The sequence below is a fragment of the Cavia porcellus genome, unplaced genomic scaffold, assembly GCF_034190915.1.
Source record: "Cavia porcellus strain 051 isolate PalLab524CR breed Dunkin Hartley unplaced genomic scaffold, mCavPor4.1 scaffold_4, whole genome shotgun sequence".
NCBI lineage: Eukaryota > Metazoa > Chordata > Mammalia > Rodentia > Caviidae > Cavia > Cavia porcellus.
The window spans coordinates 27226749-27252782 of record NW_026947487.1 but is presented as its reverse complement, the minus strand read 5'-3'; the positions used below and the strand labels follow the sequence as shown (position 1 = coordinate 27252782).

General features: G+C 33.8%; 1 protein-coding gene across 2 annotated transcripts in view; it reads right to left on the bottom strand.

The window, feature by feature from the left end:
• The window catches only part of Ndfip2 (Nedd4 family interacting protein 2), an 82375-nt gene that overhangs the window by 3891 nt on the left and 52450 nt on the right, over positions 1–26034 (bottom strand). For both annotated transcript variants that reach the window (XM_063246918.1, XM_063246917.1), the window contains exons 2-6: positions 20855–21020; positions 15033–15166; positions 10524–10617; positions 6803–6927; positions 2374–2440 (exon numbers count right to left, since the gene is read on the bottom strand). In XM_063246918.1, coding sequence (XP_063102988.1) covers positions 2374–2440; positions 6803–6927; positions 10524–10617; positions 15033–15166; positions 20855–21020 — 586 coding nt within the window. The remainder of the gene's footprint in view (positions 1–2373; positions 2441–6802; positions 6928–10523; positions 10618–15032; positions 15167–20854; positions 21021–26034) is intronic.

Genomic DNA, 26034 nt, shown 5'->3' with positions numbered 1-26034 from the left:
TTCAAGAATAGGAAGAAACTAGTGTAGGATAAAAAGACAAAGTCAGGAAAGAAGACTTGGGAGGCAGTAACTGCAGTGATTTCCTGGACGATCAGATATCTGAGGCACCTATCCTGGTCTTCTCCTCTGTTAAAGTTTTAAATAATAACCTTTTTTTTTTTTTTTTGGCTTTTTGAGACAGGGTCTCATGCAGTTCAGGCTGGCCTTGAACTCAGTAGCCCAGGCTGATCTTAAACTCCCAACAATCCTCCTGCCTCAGCCTCCCAAGTGCTGGGATTACACCCCACCATACACTACCATGCCGGGTAAAATAATAACCATTTAAATCACAGGCATTTTTAGTAATTTAGAAGCATTGGTTATGAAAATGTTCGAAGTTTCAAATGAAAAATAATACATGCAAGGTCAGGGATTTAGCTCAGCAGCACAAGGTAAGCTATGCTTGGCAAGCATAAGTTCATGAATCCAATCCCTGGCACCAAAAAAAAAAAAAAAAAAAAAGAAGAAGAAAATACACACACACACACACACACACACACACACACACACACACACACATGATACTGTCATTATTAGTATATGCCTTTAAAATATTAAGCATACATATAAACAGAAAATAGTACAGAACAAAGACAAAAACAGAAGCTATGTATATATGCAACTTTTTTCACTAGGCAGAAAAGTATCTGTGAATTTATAATACAAAATCCAAAACTAAATTTGTGCCGCCAACACACTGCAGTAATCAAAACACTAAAAACAGGGAGTATGTTTGTAATAAACCAGAGAGATAGAAGAAATGTAATATAATGATTTAAACAGGGGCATTAATTTCAGCTAAATCCAATCACATCTGCTTCCTATATCCTAGTTCCTCCATTCATGACTTCCTGTTTCTAAATTCTACCCTCATGCCATTCCAGATGCTGTGCAAAGGTAATGACATTGTTTCCAAAATGCAGAAGTATTACTGAAAAATGTAAACCGAAATTACTTGTGAGATCCCTTGTCTATAAAGCTGTTATTTCTAAGGCAGTTTTTTTCTGCTTATGCATTTTAAAAGTTATTCCTATTTTCATATCTAAAAGCTGATCTCTCAGCATTCTATAATGTAGTCAACACTCTTTGGAGAACATGAGAACATTTTTATTACTTTTTAAATTTTCACATTACTAAGTAAAATGCTAGTCATGGTGCTGATGGAGAAATCTGATATGAGCTATACCCCACAGTTATCTTCCAAAGATTCCCCCAAGTTCTCAATAATGTGCACAGCAAGTAAATATACTCAACTCAATGTTTAAATACCTAATATTACAGATTTTTTTTCATCTTTAGCACATATAATTTAGGTGATCAGAATATAATTGACAACATGAAACAGGCTTAACCCTGAAGTCTGACTTCCTAACACAATACTAAAGTAATTACACTATCATTATTAGAAAAAAAATTTGGTGACCACCAAGAATTGTTTCCCCGAAACTCCTTAATATCCAAAAGCATGACTTAAAAACTCAAAGAGAAGACTGCCACCTACTGAAATGCTATTATTTTCTGATGCAATTATTTTCAGTAGAAACAAATCACATTTTTCATGTCAGTAAACAAACATATTTGAAAGATGCACTAAAAGTATTAATGTGATTTTTTAAGAGTAACTTAATTATATATGTAAGCTGAGAATCAACATTAACAAAAATATGCTTTATAAAACAACACAACAAGTGCAGTGATTTAGGCTTTCCTTATTAGTTTCTTTATTAGTGGCTGATTAATGATTAGTACAATGCACTTTTCAAAAGCAGAAACGATGTCTCCATGATCTAAAAATTACAGAATGGACAGCATGCTGAAACTATCCTCTGTGCAAACTAAACCTTCATATACTGAGACTATGAAAAGAAAGTATGCATGTATATTTTCAAGATAAACAATGAAAGCAATTATTTTTAATTGTGTAAAAATATTTAAATAAAATGGTATAGCAGTCCATTATCATTCAACCACTGATTTTTTAATATTGCCAGCCTCTGCATTTTAAATCTCAGAAATCTGGAATGCTAAAAAGAATTAATTGAAAAGCTAAGATAAATGTTTATACAAGAGAATTTTATAGCAGAACAATTCTTTTCACAAGGAAATATATCCACAAGGATTTATACCTTGTGATATTAGGAAGTACCAACATTAAACCACAATTAATGAAACTGAAATGAGATGGGAGGATCGCTGTGAGTTCAAGGCTAGCCTGAGCTACAAAGTGGGAGCGCCAGGCCAGCCTGAACTACTTAGTGACACTGTCTCAGACAGACAAAAAAAAAAAAAAAAAAAAAAACAAAGGCAGCAGAAATGCAGTAAGAATAAACTTACCAAGTACAAGAAAGATCCACCATAGCCAATACTGTCCATTGAAATATCCAGTAAAATAATCCGAAAACTATGGAGTGAACATAAATATATTAACCATGTTTATATTCTTAAATTTAAAAAATTGTGAATTATCCTCAGCTATAATAATTTACCTAAAAATCTTTAACATATAAAACAGTGGGAAGATGAAATCAAACAAAATATTTTTAATGCTTTGTATGGATAATATACATACATAACTCAAAAACATCTTATTTAATAGAAAAAAAACTTATATAAAACAGTTTATAAACAAGCCAAACTTATTGCAAGAAAGAAAAGTAAATGCTGCCTATCTGAAGCAAACATTTTCCCATTACCAAGTTTACACCAGTCCTTTTTTCACAGACTCTCAAAGGCACAAGACCATCCCAAATATACTACAGCAACCTGCTGCTTTAGATATTAACACCAAAAGCCACATTAGTTTAATCTTATCAGATGGGGATGTTTTGGTGACCCCTATAAAGAACAGATTTTGACCTTCTGTACACCCCCTACTGTTAATCACTGCCAAAAATACTAGGCACATAAAGACCCCCAACTCATTGGAGTTCTTTTATTTTCCAACTAGATGCACTCTGATTCAGTCCCCAACAGTGAGCTGAGAACAGCTAAATGAACCTTGAAGCAGCATTTCGACAGTTCCTATTAGAGGCAGTGGCAGATAGTTTTACATCCTGTGATGTGGGAACACGAAGGAACAGATGGGAAGCACAGGGTGCAGGCATCTTTCCCTTGACTAGGATGTACACATCACATTTAAATTTTGTTTTGTTTTTTTTAAGAATCAATCTAGTTTTCATCAATGTTATTTCACATATTTCTTTACTAGTTCTTCTCTCTCTTCTTAGCACCTAAATAATGCCCACAGATTTTTTCAGATCTACTAAAAATGAACCTGCTTTTTCTTTTAACGTGCTTTCCATGGTTCTCCAAACTAAATCTTATTTAACTAAATATAACCCTGTTGAATGCACATTTGTGCTTGATCAGAAATTAAAAGTATTTCAAAGTTTGGATGCACGTATTTCCAACTATGTGTTAGCAATTTCCATAAAATCTTTAAAAGCATATAGTTTGGGGAATAACAAAAGTACAAATTACAAAAAACATAGCCATTTGAAAACACAACAACTAAAGGTTAAAGTTTATAAACTATCCTCTCTGAATTTATTTTTAGTTAATACATAAGCCATAATCTACCCTTTTAGCTTAAGTTTTATGAGTTTTATGAAATCCCAAGATTTAAAAGTTCAGTGTACAATTAAAGATGTAAATCTTACACCTTTCAAAAATGCACAATGAGAGAGAACTTCAAAATTGGAAAATTACAGCTTAAAAAACAAAACTGTACTATGCTACTTTTTAACAAAATGAGTAACAATTAGAAATAGGTTTTCATAAAAGTCTTAACAAGCTGAAAGAACGAAGAATTAAAAAAACAATACATTTTTACCTTTCTGTATATGGTACCTAATAAGAATCAATGAGAAAATCAAGAAGTATTCTTCACCAAAAATATTTACAGAAAGCTATTTTTTAGTCTCAAATGAAGAAGATATAATTATCTTTACCTTGATGTCCAAGAGACTCACTATTTTAAAAGGATAGCTAAGTAAGCTTTGGGCTCATTACCTGATTTATCAAAAATGTTTTAAAATACTAAGATCACAGGGCTGAGTCAAGTTGTCACCTTGTTTAGAAGTAGATCATACTGATCAGCCAATCACTGTCCAACTTTTAGAAAATTACCCAATGTTAAGAATTTATCTGCTATTTTACTAATAATGCACCAGTATTTTCTTGTTCCTATCCTGTTATTCAAAAAGGACATGTTAACTTTTAATAAACCTTTATAAACAGTCTAAAATACAGCTAAAAGACAAATTAGAATAAAAAACTACCTAAGAAAAACATGTTATTCTTTTTTATTGTAGTGAAATTGGTAAAGAATCGTATTATTAGCAATGTTCTAAATCATTTTAAGGTTTTAATTATTTTTAGAAAATAAAATAATTACAATGGAGGTTCAAGAAGTAAGATATACTAATATATTTTTAAAGAAGCAATAAAAACACCAAAAGCCTTAGGCAGAATTAATACCAGAATAGTAGGTGAAAAATAAACAAAATCTGAGATTCATGGCAGCTCACAAACGGGGCCGGGAGGAGCGGGAGCGGTAGTAAGACTTATAAAATACTCATCAACTAATAAATGGAAACAGCAGACTTTTAGGAGTAAACACGTCTCTTAGCACTGAACTCCAAGAGGAATTTATGGATTAGAACATTACAGTAGAAGTTAAGGTACAGTGTAGCTCAGGTAGAACACATAGGACAGACATTTAACTGAGACCAAGGTAAATTCTAATCCATGTGCATGCTGTGGGGCCTTAAGCAAGTTATTAGGTTCTTTTTATCCCCAATTCCATCATCAATAAATAGGGGAATCACTGCCATCATCAAAGATACAGATTGGTTTAAAGAATTTGATGTTTGTAATAAATTAAATCTGAACACAGTCAAAGAATGATGGTTATTACTCTATGCAAGAGATTTTTAAAAATCTTTTTTACACCAATTCTGTATTAAGAGGTTGATGTTACCCTTAATTCAGCAAATACATTGAAAGGAAAACTAAATAGTCCCCATAATCAAAAAAATGTTAGTATATACCTTATAAAACTAAGAAACTCCAGGCTTTGATTTTTAAGTTCTTCATCTTATCACATTAATAGATTTCATAACAAGATCATCTAGTTCTTTTTTAACCTAGCACTCTAGGAAGGAATCAGGCTGTAAAACCCTAAAGGCATAGCTTATATATAATAGATTAACCTCCTTTTTTGCACCTAGTGTAACACTAGCAATTTGCCAACATTTAGGAGGATTAAGAAAGTAGTTCTCAAATAATATTCTTTGTTCTGTGATTAGATGGGCAATGCCATTTTTAATAGGAATTAATTCAATTAATATCGTAACCAAGGTTCGACATACCTAGTTTCAACTTTTTTGAGGTTTTTCTAGTAATAATTTCTGCAAGGGCAGGGACTGCATCTTTGTCTGTACATATTCTGCAATACCTAACAAGACACATATGCTAATGGAGGAAACTCACTATTCATCTTTTGAAATAAAATTTGAAAAAGAAACTTCCAGGGGACAGTTCTTACAATGGCTCAGATTTTAATCACCTTAGAAGAAATCAGCCCACATGTCCCACCAATAATCAACAGATAAGTAAACAAAGCTTGTAATCTGGTCTGAACTGCTGCAGGGTCTGAAAGGATTATTGAAATACTGAGAAGCTATGAAATAAATTTTACAATAATGAATAAATGCATTATTAATATTAATGGAATGGATACCTTTTATTCAAAGTAATAGTACAGACTCATTATCAAAGTGTCTGAAGAATTTCAGAGATGCCAATATATTAGACCTGTGACTGCACTGAACACTTCTGAAGGACTGAGCTCATTTAAGTAATAGTCAATGTTTAAGTAAATATGGTTTGTAGAATTTATGATATATATTTTCATTTGTTAACCATATAATAGCACTGAAAATATGCAGGTAACTTTTCAGAAGACTTATTCAAACAATCAACAAACAAAGTCTCTCTTACTCACTCCCCTTGCTTAGGCATCATTCTAAAAACCTGGAACAAGTATTTGTGAAAAGAACCCTAAAACGTAAGGAAATGTCAAGGTTAGAGAGTGATTGTGATAATGGCACTAATGCCTGTATCATTTTTATAGGAAACTATCTGAGCCTAGGAAAGTTGCTGAGATGGGAAAAGAAAAGGCAGTTTGACTGTTTAACTAAACATCATCTTCTAAGTGATAAGAAGAAAGCAGATGGCAATTTCAGGAACAACCAAATGAGAAAGCTTAGAAATAAGATAATGGAAAATAAGATGAGTTCTGATAGCTACTTCATAGGCTTTTGCTTTTATTTCTGAGCTCTGAGCATCACACCCCCCCCCCAAATTTAAGCTCATAACTTATAAAACAACAGAAGTTTCAGTTTTTATCTGCTTTTAGTCATACCTATACTGGATAGCAAATACATCTGTGCAGTAATTGCACAAGGCTCTTTACTTTGCATACCTTGCTCAAACTGTGAGGCAGCCTACTGGAAGAAACCAATGCTCAGAACCACTAAATAAATTAAAGTGAGAATACAGACATTAAAAAGATGTAGTTCAAATTAATTTTTTCTGATTTCAAAGTTTTTCCCACTATACTAATAGTCTCTTATACAGTTTTACATGTTCCCACCACTGAGGTTATTATAATAAAATACAGTATAAGCCTTGAATGTCATTCATGGTCATAAGGTGAACATTTAGAGATAACAGAGGTATATTCTATTAAGACACTCACCCTCACAATAAGGATCCATTTGATCAATGAAAGGCCAAATCCACAGATGGCGCCATACCTTCCAGCTATAGTATTGGTGATACAGAAGGATAAACAAAATCCAAGCCAGTTGAATATAAATGCCACTAAAAACAAGAAAAAAACAGTTCTTTTAAAGGTCAAATATGGAAAGTAACATAGACATACTATTAACCAGTGAAGGTGAATCCTTTAGTTTTCAATGATAACAAACAGCCAGTTCAGTGTGTATGTCATATATTGACCACCGATACTAACAGTGCTCCACTGCTTAAACGGCAGTTCCTTTTATCTCTACCAGTTAAACCTTCTTTATAGACTGTAGTTTGCCTGTGTAAAGGTATTAGTTGTTTACTATACATCAATACATGGGTAAGTGTGGTTTATTGTCAGTTTGGTCAACAGGAATAAATCTGTTATTATTTATCGCCAGTAAATGAAAGAACAGTTTTAAACCAGCTAAAAATGGGAACACACTGCAGCTTCCATGTACTCCCACCCTAGGGTTCAGTAAGCCTAAGTAACCAGCCAAAAAGTTAGTTATTAAAAAAATGGAAAATTTTTTTAGTTAGTTATTAAAAAAATGGAAACGTAAGATTTCACAATAAATATTTTATGGGCATCTTAACATATATTCATAATTCTCCGATGTTACTTTTCTGTGTTCAGTTATAATCTGCAATGCCATCTAAGTTCTATATTAAGATACAGCCTCACATGGACATATAAGTCACCAAAGTACTGCTTTTAATATGTGTGCCGTCTATGTAAACCTTTTAGGAACTCCTAACTTTTGACTTGCATATGGTAGACTCTCAAAACAATTTGTGTAATAAAGATGCTCAATATCATAATCAGAAAAATGTAAATTAAAACTATCATTAGATATCACTACATTATCTATTAATCTAACATAAAAAAATCTGTCAATACCAATTGGTGATCTCACATATTGTGAGAATGCAAAATGGTATAACTACTATGGAGACATTTTGACAATTTCTTACAAGTCAGGTTTACATCTTAAAATGACTTCCAAATTTTTTAAAGTTACAATAATGTCATTTCTCTTTCTGATTTCCTTAAGTCTAAAATGAGAATGATAAAAGTATTTAATAAAAGTATTAATACATGTCAACATACTGACATGAAGAATCTCATGCAAATGGTATAAATGATCTTTGGAAGAAAAGTTTCCTAAACAGACTAAAACACAGTTCATTATATATATATATATTTGGGGGGAGGCTACTAGGGATCGAACTCATGACCTTGCACTTGCCAGGCAGGTGCTTATGCTGCTGAGCTAAATCCCCAGCTCCCTAATTTTTTTTTCAGTTCATTACATTTTAAAACACTAGAATTCAAAATTGTTTCCACAGACTCTCACTTATACTTTGAATTAAATCTTAATCTAGAGCTTAAATAACTGATGAACAACTAGATTCTATTCTACTGTCTTAAAACATTTTCTTAAGATTAGAGACACTCAGGTTAGGTGTGTACATGATATACTTTGTTATAACACTTTAAATCTTACAAAAAGCATAAACATTAAAAGATACATAATTTCTTCCTTTACAATTTCTGAACAAGAACAGGTACTTGGATTACCAACTTTAAATGTAAATTCTTTTAAGTTACATAAGGTAGGAGAATGAAACAGACACTGATAATAAAGGCAAAAATAAATCCAACACTAAGTTTTATATTATAGCATTCAATGTGATTTTCTTTGAGCAAATACAATTTCAAATGTTCAAGAAAACTATTTCTATATTTTTTACAACAGTATTTACTTAAGTACTGAATATAGCACGTTGTAATTTGAAGAATAGTCACTAGATGGCAGTAACTACAAATAAATCCACATTTATCAAAGCAAACATTGCTTCAAAGAAATGTATCAGAAAATTAAGGTAAAATATATTTTACTCAGAATATGTTGCAATATTTGTAGACTAGAATGCATACAAGTAAGTTGAAAAAAACATAATTTAGTAAAAATGAGTAAAATACTTTATATTAAATCTTTAAATATACTTGTATGTATATTAATATACTGCCAATGACCAAAAGTAAAGTCAGATATGTTTAACTTATCAATCATTTATAACATTTACATCAGTGAAATGTTTTCAACTCTTGAAAATAAGCATTAAAAAGAAGACTGGAATTAGATGAAACAAATAATAAAAACTAAGTTTGGAGATCAATAATTAGATGGTACCAAATAACAAGCTTTTATTCTCAAGAAACAGTTATTGATACTACTACAAACAGTATAATGACTTACTTTCCAATTAGTATTCCTTAAAAGATACAACCATGAATACAATATATGTGGGGAATGTGCTATTAATATAAAACATTAGCAAATGAACTAAAACTAAGATACAAAAGTTCGCCAGCCTAATAACACAAAATGGTAGTCATTTTTGTAACCAAAAAGCTCACTTCTTCTTTTCATTAAAAATTGCAACTAAAAACAATTTAAGATTTAAATACTATGTGCATATGTTATTTGATTGGCAACTTAAATATAATTTAATAAACTTGAGGAAAGAAAGACAGCTGCCTGCCCACCTCCCTGTCCCACCTCAGTTCTTCAGCATTTCAAAATGGAAGAAAAAGTGAACTTCAACTCAACAGTAACTCCACACATAGAATATGACTTTTCTATTAAAGATGCTGGTGGGGCTTGGTAGCACACGCCTATAATCCCAGCACTTAGGCTGAGCCAGGAGGACTGTCTTGAGGTTGAAGCCAGTTTGGGCTACACCGTGTGTGAATTCAAGCCCAGCCTAGAATACACAGCAAGATCCTATCTCCAAAAAAAAAAAAAAACCAGAATTCTGTAAGATGTTAAAAGAACACTAATAGGGCTTCTCACCTTCTAATTGTGCCCCACTCCTAGTGACACTGTTGTGCTACCCAAATACCCTCTTTTTTTCCTGCCTAAGGACATTCAAATGGAAGCCTTCTGCCTCCCAAAGCAGAATTTACAGTTTTGTATTTCCACTGCATGGGGCAGACATCGGTATAGCAGCATTTCTCTTACAAAATCTTTATATACCTTTTAGTTGTACATATCTAACATAGCTGCAGTATGTAATTATCCAGTAAGAACTAAATAAATGCTACAATCTGTATTCAGTATCTTGACTAATTCAAATGAAGTCAACACATGCTAATAATATTTTGTTTATGATGTTACTTTTTGGCTTTTTATTATTTTTTATTTATTTTTAGCTTATTAGTACATGGCTGTAGTAAACAATACTTACACTCCTTACAGAGTTGGTACATCCCTTTTTTCACCCCCTACCCCTTCCCTCACTGCTCTCTACCATCTCTTAATCTCCTCCCTTTTACGTTTACACTCCCTGTGTGGAGCTGTGCATGGATAGAACACACCCTAATTCTTTTTATTATCCTTTATTGTTTTCCTTTCCCTTCCCCATCTCTTGAACCCTTTTCTTTTGAGAACAACAGATCTCCCTGTCTCCCATTCTGTACCTTTCATCATGCCTTTATTATTATTGAGGGTTCTCACAAAAGAGTAACCATGTGATATTTAAGCATGAGTGTCTATTTTACTTTATGGTCTCAAGGTGTGTCTATTTTCCTACAAATGGCTCAAGTTTATCCTCCTTTATACGATACTACTTTAAATGCACAACAGTGTAGAAAGACGACTTACTAAAAAATGCCAGCATGAAAATCCCATCATTGCCCACTCTAAGCTGGTCTGCATCACTGAAGTCATCTCTCGGTGGACACTCTTCCTCCTGATTCTGTAAAACATAATAGCACAAGAGCTCCTGAAATAATTATGGTGCCTTGAATGTAACAGTAACAATTCCAATAAAATACCATGTTCTCAGCTTGAACAGACACTATGTATTCAAAAAACAGCAAGTAACTACTTTTCCATAGATACCCCCAGAAAAGTGTAACTTTAACAGTAAACACACACACACAAAAAGTTGAATATCAAACTTACAAAGTATCAAGAAGATAAATGTATGTTGTTTACTATGTGCAATCGTATACACTAGGCAAACTTTATATAGCAAATTTTAACGATGGCAATGGTTTAAGCACATACTAGTAAAATTTTATTAGTACAATTTCAGTCAGGCATGGGAGCACTTGCTGGTAATCTCAGAACTCTCAGAACTCAGGAAGCTGAGGCAGGGGGATCACTGCAAATTCAAGGCCAGCCTCGGCTACAAAGCGAGTTCAAGACCAACCTAAACCCTATCTCCAAAAAAAAATACACACACACACACACACACACACACACACACACATTTTCAAATTAACTTGAAATAAACATTAAGGAACAACACAACATAAAAAAAGATTTTAAAAGCACTCAATATGACAAAAGTATAAGATTTCATATTATTTTAAAACTGCAACACAGAAATTTTGTAGAAGACATTTGTTTTTTAAAAAACAGAAGAAATTCACTCAGATATCTTTTTTATTACTATCACTAGAAAAGAAAATCCATACATTCATCTATGAAAATAATTCTTCCCTGGAGAGATATGTCACTAAATTACAACTGTTATTAATTCTATGCAATTTCACTTGACCATTAAATAAGTGAAAAATATTTATACAGAATGTTTTTTTTAAAAAGGATGACATTTGTACAATAATTTCAACTACACTGAATATTGATTTATAAATCCTTAAGTTTATAAAATACAAAAAAATTCTTTAAAACAAAAATCTGTAATAGAATATGAGGTATTTACATGTTCCAAGTTTCCTACACTGGTTAATGCAGTGAAAGAATTAATTTAATCAAATTTTTTTATTAAATGCCAAGTATGTGCCAGGTAGCAGCCAGGGGTTAGGAACACAAACATGAAGTCCCTGTCCAAGAGCCACTCTGCTTACCAAGGTCTAGTTCTTATGACAAACGACAAATCTGTATAACAAATTCAAACAAGTCATAAAAAATAAACTCTACTCACCCATAAGGTTTTAAGATGATTCTACTTGATGAAAAGCATGTGTTTTTAAAGTTTTATTAAATGAATGATTTAGAATTCAGGTATTTTTTCAAAGAAATACTACAAACGTGTAGCACATTTCCATAAATCTATTTAGCCATTCCACAAGATAAGTGCAACCCCACAGAACAGAAACAGGAAATGCTGTCAAAAGCTACTGACCACCTTACATACACTGCCCCACTGAGAGTAAATTTAAGAAACAGCATCCCTCTCTCATCTGGTTGACACTCACAATTGAATGTACTCAACTGTTAATCAGACCAGGTTTGTTTTTTAATTAAAGAAAAATTTAACTAACCAAAAAAGAACATATTATTACGGTGCACAACTTGAGGTTTTGAAATATACATTGCCAGGCATGGTGATGCACACCTTTAAATCCCGGCACTTGGGAGGCTGAGGCAGGAGGATCACCACGAGTTCAAGGCCAGCCTAGGCTACACAGAAACCCTGTTTCAAAAACAAAACAATTAAAAAAAAAAAAAAGCTATATGCATACATCACAGAATGGCTGCACTGAGCTAATTAATGTATGTGTTACCTTGTATACTTTATTTTTTGTGGTTAAAAACACAAAATCTACTCTCATCTACCCCCATTTACAGACAGCTGTTTAAAACTGAACCAGGTACAGATTCATGAGCAAACACTCATATACTCACACTTTGTAGAAAGAGGGTGCTAGAGCACTGGATTAGAAAGCACTGATAAACTTAAAAACTTTCTTGTGTATAATTCTACTCTGCTTCCTATGACACTTTCTACACTACTCACAGATTGGAGTAAAACGGCATCAGAACAAGAGGCAACAGGCCACTTTACTTCATGGATATGTTCTAACTAAGGCTGGACACACTCTTTCTAAAGCAAGACAGGGGATTCAATGACAGTGACAGAAAGGAGCAATATACTTCCAAGTTTTCTCTCCAAAAATGTTGTCACCCCTATGTTTTTCTCAAAATTCATGTATCAAGACTCAAAGCTTCCTACTTTGTCTTTAGAGTTATTTCTATCACATGGCAATCAGGACAGTAGAGGATCCAATGCCCATAATACAACTGAAGGACCTTTACCATTGCCAGCATCTCTGGAGACACAGGCTCTAAAAAAAGAGCTCATCTGCTTCACTGAGAGACGGTGCGCGTGCATCTACAAACCTAAGTCTAAGCAGGCTGGAGTCCACCCTGACGGACACGACTTACTTCACAGGGCCGCACTCGCTCTCCTAACATCTGAAATCCTGAACGACTGAGCTGAGCTCATGCTACTCTCTTAAGAGGCTTACTTTCTTTTCTCAAGAAAAAGGCACACAGAATAAATCTGGGGGTTATTAGCTTTACCTAGCTTCCTAATTATCAGCTCTTTGATGTTTATCTCTTGTGCACTTTGGCAAACGGCACCTGGGACAGGTACGAACTCATCTGGAAACGGGTCTCCTCCTCAGAGGCTCTATTCCTGGGCTCCGTCCTCTTGGTGGCAAGAGGACAATGCCATACAGGGAAGCATTTTTCTCTCCCTCGAGCTCTCACCTAATTCTAGCTTTCTTGGGTGAAGTAATTTTTTAAATATCTTTTTCCTGAATAAAACAGAATGAATACTGGGATCTGAAATGATACTTCAAAGTCTGAAACAAGAAATAAAAGGCAAAATATTCTAGCCCTGCTTCCACCACACTAAAATATAAGTAATTTCACTTTCTACCTGCCGCCAGGTAGCTTAAGATGATCAAAAAATATGGTGATTTAGAAATTGAATTTAATTATAGTAAAAGATATCTTGCCATTAACTCCCCTCAAAATATTTCTCCTTTCTTCACACACAAGTACCTGTCATTCTCACCACTTTGTAAACCAGCTCTGCAAATCCTTTTTCATGAGTATTTTTAGCTGCCCCGTGATAGCTGCCTCAATATCCTGAATTAATTCAAAACGTTTATCTTTCATGGTCACTGTGACTTTTTGAGAGAGTTACAAGTTGCAATGTGCCAGATCCAGGGAATAAGGTGGACCATGACACATTATAACGTTTTTAATTGACAGAAATTGCCATGAACATTTTGAGTTGACTCCAGACTGATAGCCACAAAATGACACAAAATAGGACTACCAGAACCACTTCAGAATTAAGAGATGCGTGCATCCCAAATGAGGTGAGTGCTTTGAGGGGGGCGAATGGCAATGTATCATTTACTATAGTAAATTTACTTTTAATTTAACCATTCATTGTATTTTTTGACTATACCCTGGCCATGTATATTGCTGCAGCTACATTACTGAGATAGCCACTCCTCCTACCAGAATAATAGTACACATATATCTCATTACATGTGCTATGACATCATCATTACTCGACTTCTAGGATATGATAAAAAAAAATTACTGAAAAAATTTATGTGAAGGCCTTACAACTTTTTTCTCTACATATTTTAGTATCTTTCATGGAGTCACAATCTGGCTATATAATAAATATAAAACATGAATAGAAAAATGATGACTCATGGCCATAGTGATAGCTCAGGAATTACAATTGTACATAGAGAAAAACAAACATATGGTCAATGAAGAGATCAGTGGACTCAAAATCCCAGTGAAGAGAAGAACTGGTAGGGTGAGATACCTGGTGACCTGGAAGAATGAGAGGTTTTTACAGAAGATAAATAAAATCAAAATTCAGCAAGTAATAAATGTATTGGTAAAGACAAGGTTGAGGATGACCACAAGATGAAGTGGGATGGAGGTGAAAATCAATAGAAATGAGGCCAAGGAATGGAGAAGTTGAATGTAACAAGGAGCAAGCCAATTTGAACAAAACTAATGCACGAAGAGGTACTAAAAAAAAAAAAAAAAAAAAAATGACAGGCCGGGTGTGGTGACACACACCTGTGATTCTAGTACTTGGAAGGCTGAGGCAGGAGGGTCACTGCAAGTTCAAGGCCAGCATGGGCTATGTAGAAAGTTCAAGTCCGGCCTGAACTGCACAGTGAAATTCTCCAAAAGACACACACACACACACACACACACACACACACACACTCTCTCTCTCTCTCTCTCTCTCTCTCTCTCTCTCTCTCTCTCCAGGAAAACTACACTTTTATATCAAAGAACGTATTTTTTATGTTATTAAAGGTATATATAATAGATTTTTTAACATCAAAAGAAAGGCTAAAATTGTCTTACTCTTTGAGATGTTTCTGCAGCTGCAGCAGCTATTGCAGCAGCTTTAGCCTTCTCAGCTTCATCGTATGTCGGAAGAGAGGTAGCAACACTGTAGGGAGGTGGCACAGGATAAAACTCACTATAAACTTCTGTATCTAGAGAGAAAGATTTAAAAAGGGTAATCATTCAAATAGCTAAGATTATAACTTAATAATTTATAACAGGCCACTAAGGACTACTATCACTATGGTAGTTCTATATTATAAACTACAAAGTGTGATAAAAAATGTGAAATGAATGTTTAAATTTTTAAAAACAATTTATTACAGTGAAAGACATATTACCATTAATCCTCCTCAAAATGCTCCCCCTCCCATCAAACACGCTTACTCCACAGTCCCTGCCACTTTCTGAAGCAGTTCTGGTAGTCCTCTTTAACAAATGAGTCTTTACAACGTATTTTCAAAACGACAGTGAAGCCTGCTGCCGAATGTATACAATTCTAAGAAAGGCTCATAAAAGTATTACCAAGTGTCTCCATCCACCTTACTCACTGGACCTTGCACCAGGCAGCTTCTGGCTGTTCCTCAAAGTCAAAATGACCACAAAAGGTAAGCACTTTGAAGGATTCAGAACACTGAGGCAGTCAAAACAGCACAATTAAAACTACTCATGAAAGAGAATTTCCAGAAATGCTTCAAAAAGTGCCTACCATAATGGGATAAATGTGTTTGAAATAAGAATAAATATTTTGAGGGGATTAACAGCAATGCGTCTTTTTATTTATTTATTTATTTATTTATTTATTTATTTAGTCTTTTTCATTTTTATCGGTACCGGGGATCGAACTCACGACCGCCTGCTTGCAAGGCAGGTGCTTATGCCACTGAGCTAAACCCCTAACCCAGCAATGCGTCTTTTACTATAACAAATGTAAAAAAACAAAGTCTCCATATTTTTCCATCATTCAATTTAACATGTAAGTTACTATAACAATCTTATTTTAGTCTTAGATTATTATAAAGAGAAAAAAACTGATAAATATCCAAAGGTGGATACATTAAAAAGAAATCTCAAGAATGAGATTATGAAAAGGAGTTTCAGGTAAGGGGGATCAGAATCCCACAATACACAAGCGTACTTTGTGTGCTATTTGATGTCTGCACAAAGAAATCAGTTTATTCACCTATTATCTCACAGCCAAAGAAGTTTTTAAAATTCAGGAATAATACCAACATTCATACTTGTGAGATAATGCTGGAACCACTGACATTAAAGAAGGTAGATTCTATATACCTCAACGTTTGACATCACTGTTTAATTTTCTGTATCACAACTACATTTTTATATTTCTCCCTCCATTTATATTTTCTCTACGTTTATCAAAATTTTCTTGCATTTCCAAAATGAAAACACATTAAACTGTTCCTATTAACCATGTACTACTTCTACATACATTAATGTACTAATGTACTACTTCTACATACATTGAATTTCTTGCCTACTGCCATTCAGCAAGTGGCAGATGCCTGAGTTCTTGACTTGAACAGTTTGCTCTGATAATGTAAAAGAGGTACTCTTCCAAAGTACGCTGACTTTGGCAACTGTTCTAATATCTAAAGAAACTTAGCATTTCCTCTTGCTGAAAGACTGAAATTTTTACTCTTTTCCACTCATTTTTAGCTTTCATTTTTCCCACATCCAGTTGGCTTATTAGATTTTTTATTAAGTATTTATCTCTCCTCAGTTTTTAAAGCATTTTTAAAATATGAACTCCAGATGTAAAGAATAACAGTTAACAGTAAAATACTTATTTTAAAAAACAGAATTATATGACTTATTTCTAATACAAGTAGCACAAGTAAAATTTACATAGTCAGAATCACTGACAATTTAAAGGTAGATTCTGTATACCACAATGTTTGACATCAAGGTTTCAATTTTTACTATCATAACTACAGTATTTTTATATTTTCTATATTAATTTATAAGTTTATGAGAATTTGTTTTTTCAACATGAAAATACATTTTACCTTAACAACATCCTGCCAACTGCATCTGTACATAAACAGGTTTTAAAACAATTTTAATGTTATCAATAAGAACTGAATCTCACAGATCATTTTTAATCTAACAGCAGCAGCATATTACTCAGCGCAAATCACCAGAAGGCATTAGAGTCACAGACACTTGGAAAACACTATCCCTATGTAAAATCACAGAAGGTTGAGTAAATAGACTTCCTGCAGTGCTAAGGCTACAATAGGAATCAAATCTAAGTGAAAACAAGTTATGAGGCTCAATGCAGTAACATTAAAAACTAGAACAATGATATGTTCTCCAAAGAACTAATATGTAAAAAATTTTTAAATGTTTAATATTAAATATAGGGGAAAAAATCCCCTCCACTAGTAGATAAAAGCTGACCAGTGCTAAATTGTTATAACTAATTTTTCCTCCACTCTGTAAGGTACTGTTTCTCAAACAGAATCCAGAAGCTGGGCATGGTGATGAATGTCTAAAACCCCAGCACTTGGGAGGCTGAGACAAGAAGACTGCCACAAGTTCAAAGCCAGCCTGGGTGACACAATGACTTTAGAGCCAGCTTAAACTACATAGCAAGACTCTGTCTCAAAAAACAAGCAAGAAAATCAAACAGAATCTGGGTAGCTCCAGCTCCAATTGTCTTATAAGCCCTATGAAGCTGAACTTTCTAAATTAGCAAGGTTATTACTTGCAATTATGGGGAAAAGAGTATTCAAAAAGAATATACTGTAAAATATTATACAAATAACATATATGACTAGTGTTGGGGTTTAGATCTATTAAAAAAACAAACCATAAATAATCTATTGGAAAATATAATTTTCACATAAGAAAATATCAAGTTTTCAACAGAAACCCAAAATTCTAGAAATATTCAGTTCTTTTGCTCAATACTACAAAACCACAAAAAGCAAAAAAAAAAAAAAAAAAAACTACACAAAACTTGTGCTTAGTTAAAATCAAAAGTGACCATTCAGCAAATTTGTTAAAAATAAATAAAAAGACCAGTCTCCACAGAATAAACTGCATGAGTAAGTGTTTACTAGTGATTATTTAGACAATCAGCTCAACTGGTTTTAGAGTTGAAATTTATCTAACTTTTTAAAATGATGTTATAATCGTATTCCAAATCATAGAAAAAATGGGAAGATTCTTAAAACATTTTTGTTGCTTAATACCAAAACTACAAAGAGAGTAAAGTGCTCATTGCAAAAACTCTTGATATTAACAAACCTAAATCTTTAAAAGATTAGAGCAGAATAATCCAGAATATACAGATGCATTAACTGAAAGAAATCTACTATAAAGATTTTCATTACAAAACTTAAAGGAGATCAATCCTTTGACTTTATAATCTGGTACAAAAAGTGAGTTCTAAGGGTTTCTGGTCTGCTGAGCCTTCACTGCAATGTGGAAGACTGCACAAAAGGTCTGCTGACAGCAAAAGGAAACAGGCAGTGGCAGCAGTTTTAAAAGTCAGCCTTTGAATTCTCTGAAACTGTCACTAAACAGAGACTAAACCAGGCACAGGGGTGCGTGCCTACAATCCCAGTACTCAGGAGGCTGAGGCAGGATGATCATCAGGAATTCAAGGATAGCTGGAATCACAGTGAGACCCTGTCTCAAAAAAAGAAAAAAAAAGTAGAGACTAATTTTTTTCTTTGAAAGGACAGCAGAGACCAATTTCTCTTCTTTTGAAGAACAGAACTCATTAACTCATTTCTAACAAACCAAAAGGATAGAAGTGACACTGCATAAATTTTGAGGCAATAGCACCACAGGCAAGATGGCCTACAGGTGGCTTTCTCCTAGAATGCATTTCTTGGAATCCTATCACTGAAGAAGTATAGGCCTGAAGAGGCCACATACACGTGTTCTGGCCAACAGTTCCAGCTGAAGTTCCAAGTGACACTACAATCAGCACCATACATGTAAAAAAGAAGCTTTTGAGATGAAGGCCACCATCAGATGAAAAACCCATGTGACTTTGGGGAAGAATAACATTACTGAGCCCAGTCCACTCTAAAAAACGTGAGAATGAATGATTATCATTTTCATTCCATGAAGTTTGGAGTCATTTGTTACACAAAAATAGCAATGATTTCCCCCAAAAGATACCACAAATTTAATCTTAAAATTAGTATCCTACACTTGTTAGTCATAAATATCATTGAGAAAACAACTCATTTTCTTTCTTCAAGATTATTATCAAATCATTTTTATTTTGGAGCTGTGGGGAATTGAAACAGGGCCTCCCACTGAACTACATTTCCATTTTCAATTTGATTTTTTTTAAATACAAGGAAGCAAATTCATTATGCTGTATTCTGGAAATTTGGAAATAATGAAAAAACTTTAGCACACAGTAGATGTTAACAAGCAAGAAACCAACTGCTAAGTCTTAAAGCCAAAGAAATGACTGATGGAAATTAAGACAAAATATGTGCAGGAGGGATGGCAGGTGGTACCTAGCATGTCCTGGCTCCAGCCTCAGCCAGCAAAAAAAAAAAAAAAAAATCATGAAGTTCTGTATTGTGTTTGGCACACTGATCAAATACTATATACAAATAAAAGGACTATGCACTTATTAATTGAAACAATTTCAATTAATTTTCAGAACTGAATAAAAAATGTAAATAAACTTGATGAAAGCAATGAAGACCTTACACAATGCAAATGTAAAATGGTAACAAGAAAGAGTTGATTATGAGTTTGAGACAAATGACATTAAATACACAATAAGACTGAAATTTTGAGTTTTTTTGGTTTTGTTTATGTTTTTTGCTTTTTTTTTGGCAGCACAATGGGGATTTGAGATGATCAGTTATTCATGAGAAACAAAAGACTAGCAGGCAGCCAGAACCTGATTCATTGAGGAGGGGATTATCAGATGATTCAGAGGGTGGAAGTGGTATTATGCTAAAACGGATCTTGCTCTGAGTGTCTTTAGTCTAGTGGTTTTAAGTCTTAATCTTAGTGGGTAGGAGAGATAATCTCCCTAAAGAGATAATGAGAAATCTCACAAAACTGATACAGATAATCCCAAACTACCCTTAAAACAAACATATTCTAATGAAGAATTTTTTCTGTTACAATGTTTTTCAGTAATTCTTTTTTAAAGTAACTGTTTCATAATGAATAAATAAAACAAAGAAGTTAGATTTTGAAGTTAATCATATTAAAAATAGTATACAAATTATCATAATAACTAATTTGCCATTGCTCAGAAAACACAAATTGTAGCCAGAGCTGAGGACATGGCTCAGAGGTAGAGTTCTTGCCTTGCATGTACAAGGCCCTGAATTTCATTTCTAGCACCACCAAAAAAAAAAAGGAAACTGGGCCAGAACCTGCTCGAGGTTTTGAGTTTGATTACCGGTACCAAAAAACAAACAAACAAAAAATATAGCCAAGAGAAATAACTAAGATTGCTTCTCTAGGGTGACCTGAATGGAGAAGATAACAGTAATCAATGCCTTACATTCAGAATTACTACTGCATGTACAACTTTGTATGTCCTTCAACTCTACTCACATTTCTACCTACTCATTAACACTGTTTCATAAAGATGTAGGCATGTACACACACAGGCAGACATGTATATATGTATGTGTAGGTGTATATTTATAGATGCACATGTATATGCATGCATAAAAATGTGTGAATATGTACTATATATGCATTTATGCTTAAAACTCATTAACACACTCGCTAATTGCACAAAACCATACTACAAAAACAAATAAAAAAAAAAAAAAAAAAGGAAACTAGAGAAGACATTCCTAGCTGTTTCACACCTGAAGTTGTAGGTACTTCCATGTTAATACTACTGTAAGGTGGAGGAGAAGTGTCAGTTTCAAGTGCTGGCGTTGAAGAAGCAACCTGCACGACCTGTGGTGTTGAGTTAGATGTGGACGGTTGCTCTGTAGCAGGTGACTCTGAATTGTCCTCTTCGTTGTGAAGCTAAGAGAACAAAGGAAAAAGAAAAATTAATGTAATACTACTTACTTTTAACTTAAACTAATTTTAAAAGATCATTTCAGGCAAAGGATCACCTTTTGACCAAACACAAAAATAACATTTAAAAAGACTAACAAAGTTTTTAAAAGACAGTCAGTATGAAGTTTAGAACAGTGACAGGTTCTTTACAACAAAGATGATGTTCAAAACTGCTTAGTTTTATGATTCAAAATGCATTCATATTGTGAAATCCATTAGTAGTTATTGTCTACCATCTCTGCTATTCCTGAATCTGTAATTGGAAATAAAATCTGAATCATATAGTAGAATAACAAAGCATAAACATTCTAAAAATATGGAATACTCTAAATTTTCCCAACTATAAAAAACATTTTAAAGGGGCTGGGGATTTAGCTCAGCGGCATAAGTGCCTGCCTTGCAAACAGGCAGTCGTGAGTTTGATCCCTGGTGCCGATAAAAATGACAAAAAAAATGACAAAAAAAAAAAAAAAAACAAACATTTAAAAAAGAAACAAACAACCAATCCTGGAGGTACAGAAACTTGCCAAACATAACGAAAACTAGAAAAGGTAAATTCAAAAGTCAAACCCAAGCACTATGGCTGTAGACTTGTTATGGGTCAAATGGTAGAGACAGGTAGGAGAGAGGGAGAAGGGAATTAAACTAAATGGCGTTAAACAGAGGAGAGGAAGGGGAAGGAAATTAAACAGAATTAAATGAAATTAGACAGAAAGTAAAGGGACAGAAAATAAAAAGAATTAAAATGTAGGATGTCCACATGTACTGAAAACATCTAATAAAAATTTTAAAAAGAAATGATCATCCTTTAAGAAATTGATAACTACAGGTATTAATACCACAAGAAGTGATTAATCAAGGAGGTAGTATAATTGATCCTTATTTCAGAAAGAGGTCTTATTAAAGTTTGTTACTTTTAAACTAGAATCATATTTTGAAAAGAAACTATAGTTTGCAATACTATTCAATGCTCATTATTTTAATTAATGCTTGTTATTTTGAGAAATTCAATGTTAAAAACAATCTCTTGGTGAAATTTTGTCACAGAGCTAGTACATGTAAGAATGTTGAACGCTATGATACAGCAAAACCAACACAGATTTTGGATTTCAGGAACAGGATGAAAATTCTGTTCTAGCTTTTAGAAGCTATAGTAAACTTATCTTCTCCATGCCTCAACATTTATCTGTAAGTACTAAATGTGGTCAAAATCCTCATAGGATTGCCAAGTAATATTTGGACAGTATTTAGTAATAACAACTAATAGAGGAGACACTTAATAAATATTTGTCTTCCCTTCTTCTCTTGATTTAGTGTATTTTATTCCTTGAACTCAAGACAGAAATTATGAGGTGCCAAAATAAGCAGTCAATAACTTGCCTCTTAAGAACAACACACACACAGACATACACGCAACACACACACTCTCTAAACAAAAAGGGCAGTAAATTTACTATTGCTAAGCTATTTGCCTATGTCTTGGTAAGTGATCACACTAGAAAAACATTTCTGTCAGTTAATGAATTATAACTTTTAACAGAGCCATGATAAACATACCTAAATTATTTCTCAAAATACTAAAGCAACTTTTTCCACAGACATCAGAGCATCAAGGTTTGAGAAATAAAATCAAGTAATAGAAACTGAATTCTAAGTTCAAATAACCATTAAGGGTTTTGCATGAGCTTTCCATTTACCTGTTGCACTTTTCAAATAGGTATTAAATAAGCACCTCTTGACTGGTGATACTTTACATCTGTATTACAAAGCACTTTCCATCCTGTTCCAGTAAAAGCTCCCCAGGAGACTTCTTATCTAGTCATCTTTAATTCATTATAATTTTAAGAGCAAAAATGTCAGATGAGCAAGGTAAGATAAATAAAAGACAGACATTTACTTGGCAATATAAACAACTAAGTAACAGTGAAGGTGTCAAAAAAAGAAAGCCACTTATCCACTTCTATTAAAGTTGCAAATGTAGATATAATGAACTTTACTAAATAAAAAACCTTCTATGACAACTCTCCTCCAGTTTCTTCCAAGATAGTACTCCTTATCATATGAAATACAATACATAAATGTAGTGTCTACAATGACTAATTCATTTTAAAACCTGACAAAGCTTACTCAATCATAATGAAAAAGCCTAAGTTTAGGCACTGTTACATATGATCTCCAAAATAAAATCTGGAGCCTGTGAAACATATCCTAATTTATTGCCCTACCTAACACAGTTTTGTTTATACAAGATTATGATACACAGTGTACCTTAGTTATGCATCAACAATAAAACTCATTAACTTAGTCAAGAGGCTCTACCCACATTAGATATAGCTCAATTTATTTAAATGCAACATTCTAATGCTGACATCTTTGCAAGCAACAAAATGTAACTGCTTTACTATAACTGCCTTTTAAATACATTCATACAATGGCTCAAATCAAATTATCAAATCAGACGATGCTATCTGGGAATAATTCCCCTAATTGTGCTGTCTGAAGGTTCTATTTTATATCTTTAACAATTATTTAAACAAAAAAGCAGGAATGAAGGTGAAGAGGGACCAACACACACAAAGTGATGAACCAGGCTTTGTGCCCTATCTTCACATCATCTCAGAAACAATCATTTTCCTTCTTTCTAGTACGAACTTCCTGAAAAAACTGCGGGCAGTACAATGTCACACATCAAAACAAAAATCTGTCTTTAATATAGTAACCAGGGAGGTCAGAAAAGTTGCATACTGAATAAGCTATAAATTTTTATCTAAAGGAAAATCGATGATTAAGAGGGTTGCCTTAAAAGTACCAGTAGCTAGTCTTACAGGTTACATTGAGTATTTTCAGTGACAAGAACACCATGAGCATTACGACAGTTTCTAACTGGAAGTCTAACCTTCTGGTGTCTACACTACTGCTTCTTCTAATTGGCATATCTCCTACAGTTTAGCCATGAGTTCCATCTTAAGGTAATAAAATATTAATGTAGTAACTAGAAGCTTCATTTTTTGAAGCCAGATACTTCACTGAATGTTGCCTAAAAGTACAAGGTGAGAATGTGCACTGTGCTCTGCTCAGCAAGCAGTGCCCTGCATCACAGCTTCGAGGGTGTGGCTATTGTAGGCTCACTGACAATATGGCTTATTTCTTTAAATGTGTCAACTCATTTCTTTTCAGTTTTAATTTGTGTCCTACAGCAAGAAAACAGTGGGTAAAAATCATTTTAAAGTTGTTTCTTAAAAAGCTACCTAGGAAGGGGGTACAGCAGATCGCCTGCCTGGCAAGGGCAATGTCCTGAGTTCAATTCCTGATAACCTTCAAATAATAGTACTAATAATAATAACAATTATAATAATAGTACCTAAAAGGCTGGTATATTTTGTATGCTACTATATTATGACTATATTTACATTCTGTACCAAAAGGGCAAAACTGGAAGTAAAAACAGTTGCAATGAGACAAATTTTAGCTCAATTTTTAAAAACATGTTATCATTACAACTATCCAAGGCACAAGCCTTTTTTATGAGTCAAAAATGCTTTTGTGTACAGTTCAGATGATGATTTGGCAAGGCTGTGGCATAACTCAGGTAACCACACACCCATTTTTCTCAGAACAACTTCCTTTTGTTCCAAGGACCCACTCAATTCATTTTTTCCATCACTTTCATTCTCAAAAATGATCAACTTTCATAAATTAAATGATCAATCTAGCCAGGTGCAGTGGTGCACAACTGGAATGCCAGAATTTAGAAGGCTGAGGCAGGAGAATCACCAAGAGTTCAAGGCCAGCCTGAACTACAAAGCTGAGTTCAAGCTCAGCCTGAACTGCATAGTGAGACCGTGTTTCAAAAAGAAAAAGCAAACACAAAAACAATTTTTTTTTTAAAAAAAATGGTCAGTCTACAAGGAAGGGCATTTCCAGCTTCAGCAGGAAATTACATCATCACAAAGATTCCTTCTAAATGTCAATGTTAATAAAATCAACAGGAGTTGATGTTAACAAAAATATATGGTATTTTCTGGGGCCAGGGATTTAGCTCAGTGGCATAAGCACCCACTTTGCAGGTGCACGGTCATGAGTTTGATCCTTGGTACCAAAAAAATAGTATTTTCTGACACTTTATGTTGCTTTATTTAACATATATTTTAGAGAAGAAAACAAATTTGGGTTGCAATGAAATCAGATGGCAGAGTCAAACTACTGATCTAAGTTACCCAAGAAGAATGAACTCTCTTATCTGTGCTAAATAATTGTATTTAATAACAAGGTGCACAGAGATTCCCAACTGGAGTAGGTACTGCTCTAAACCAATTGCTCAGAAAGAAAAATGTTCCCAGTGGATTAGGCTGTTTATTAGCAAATGGAGCTAGATTTTCTACCAATAAAACTGAATTAACAGAATTTTCTCTGCCTCTACCGTTCTCTCTCTCCCCACCATACCCTGTTAAACAAACAAAATTTTCTCAAATTTAGGTTTCTTTTCCAAATTTCTGTCCCTCACTGCTGCCTCTAGATATTTTTCTGTTAATGGGAGCTGGCATATGCCAAAGCAAATATAAGAACAATAGGAAACAAATGTATAAGCAGCAAATCAATATTAACTTTAAGAGCTATATCATGTCATTCTCAGTTTCTTGTTCAGGACATACACTAAAGTCTGGCATGGTGTTATGTGTTATCATATTGAAAGGTTCTTGCCTTACTATAAATTACTCTACAATTATGGCAGCGGTCTAACATGGCAGAAGGCCAAAGCGGGAATGCTTACCATTTCCTGCTGCTTCTTTAGCCCTAATTGCAACTCCCCTTCCTGTTTGAAGGCACACAGAATTCCGATCAGTTCCTCACATGTCATCAATATCTGCCCCATGTGCCACTTCCAATCAGAGGTCATATAACCCTCTGCTCTCTGTACCTGGTCAAAGAAGACAGCCCAACCACCATGGGTTGTATGCTCCTTTCCACATCCTCAACT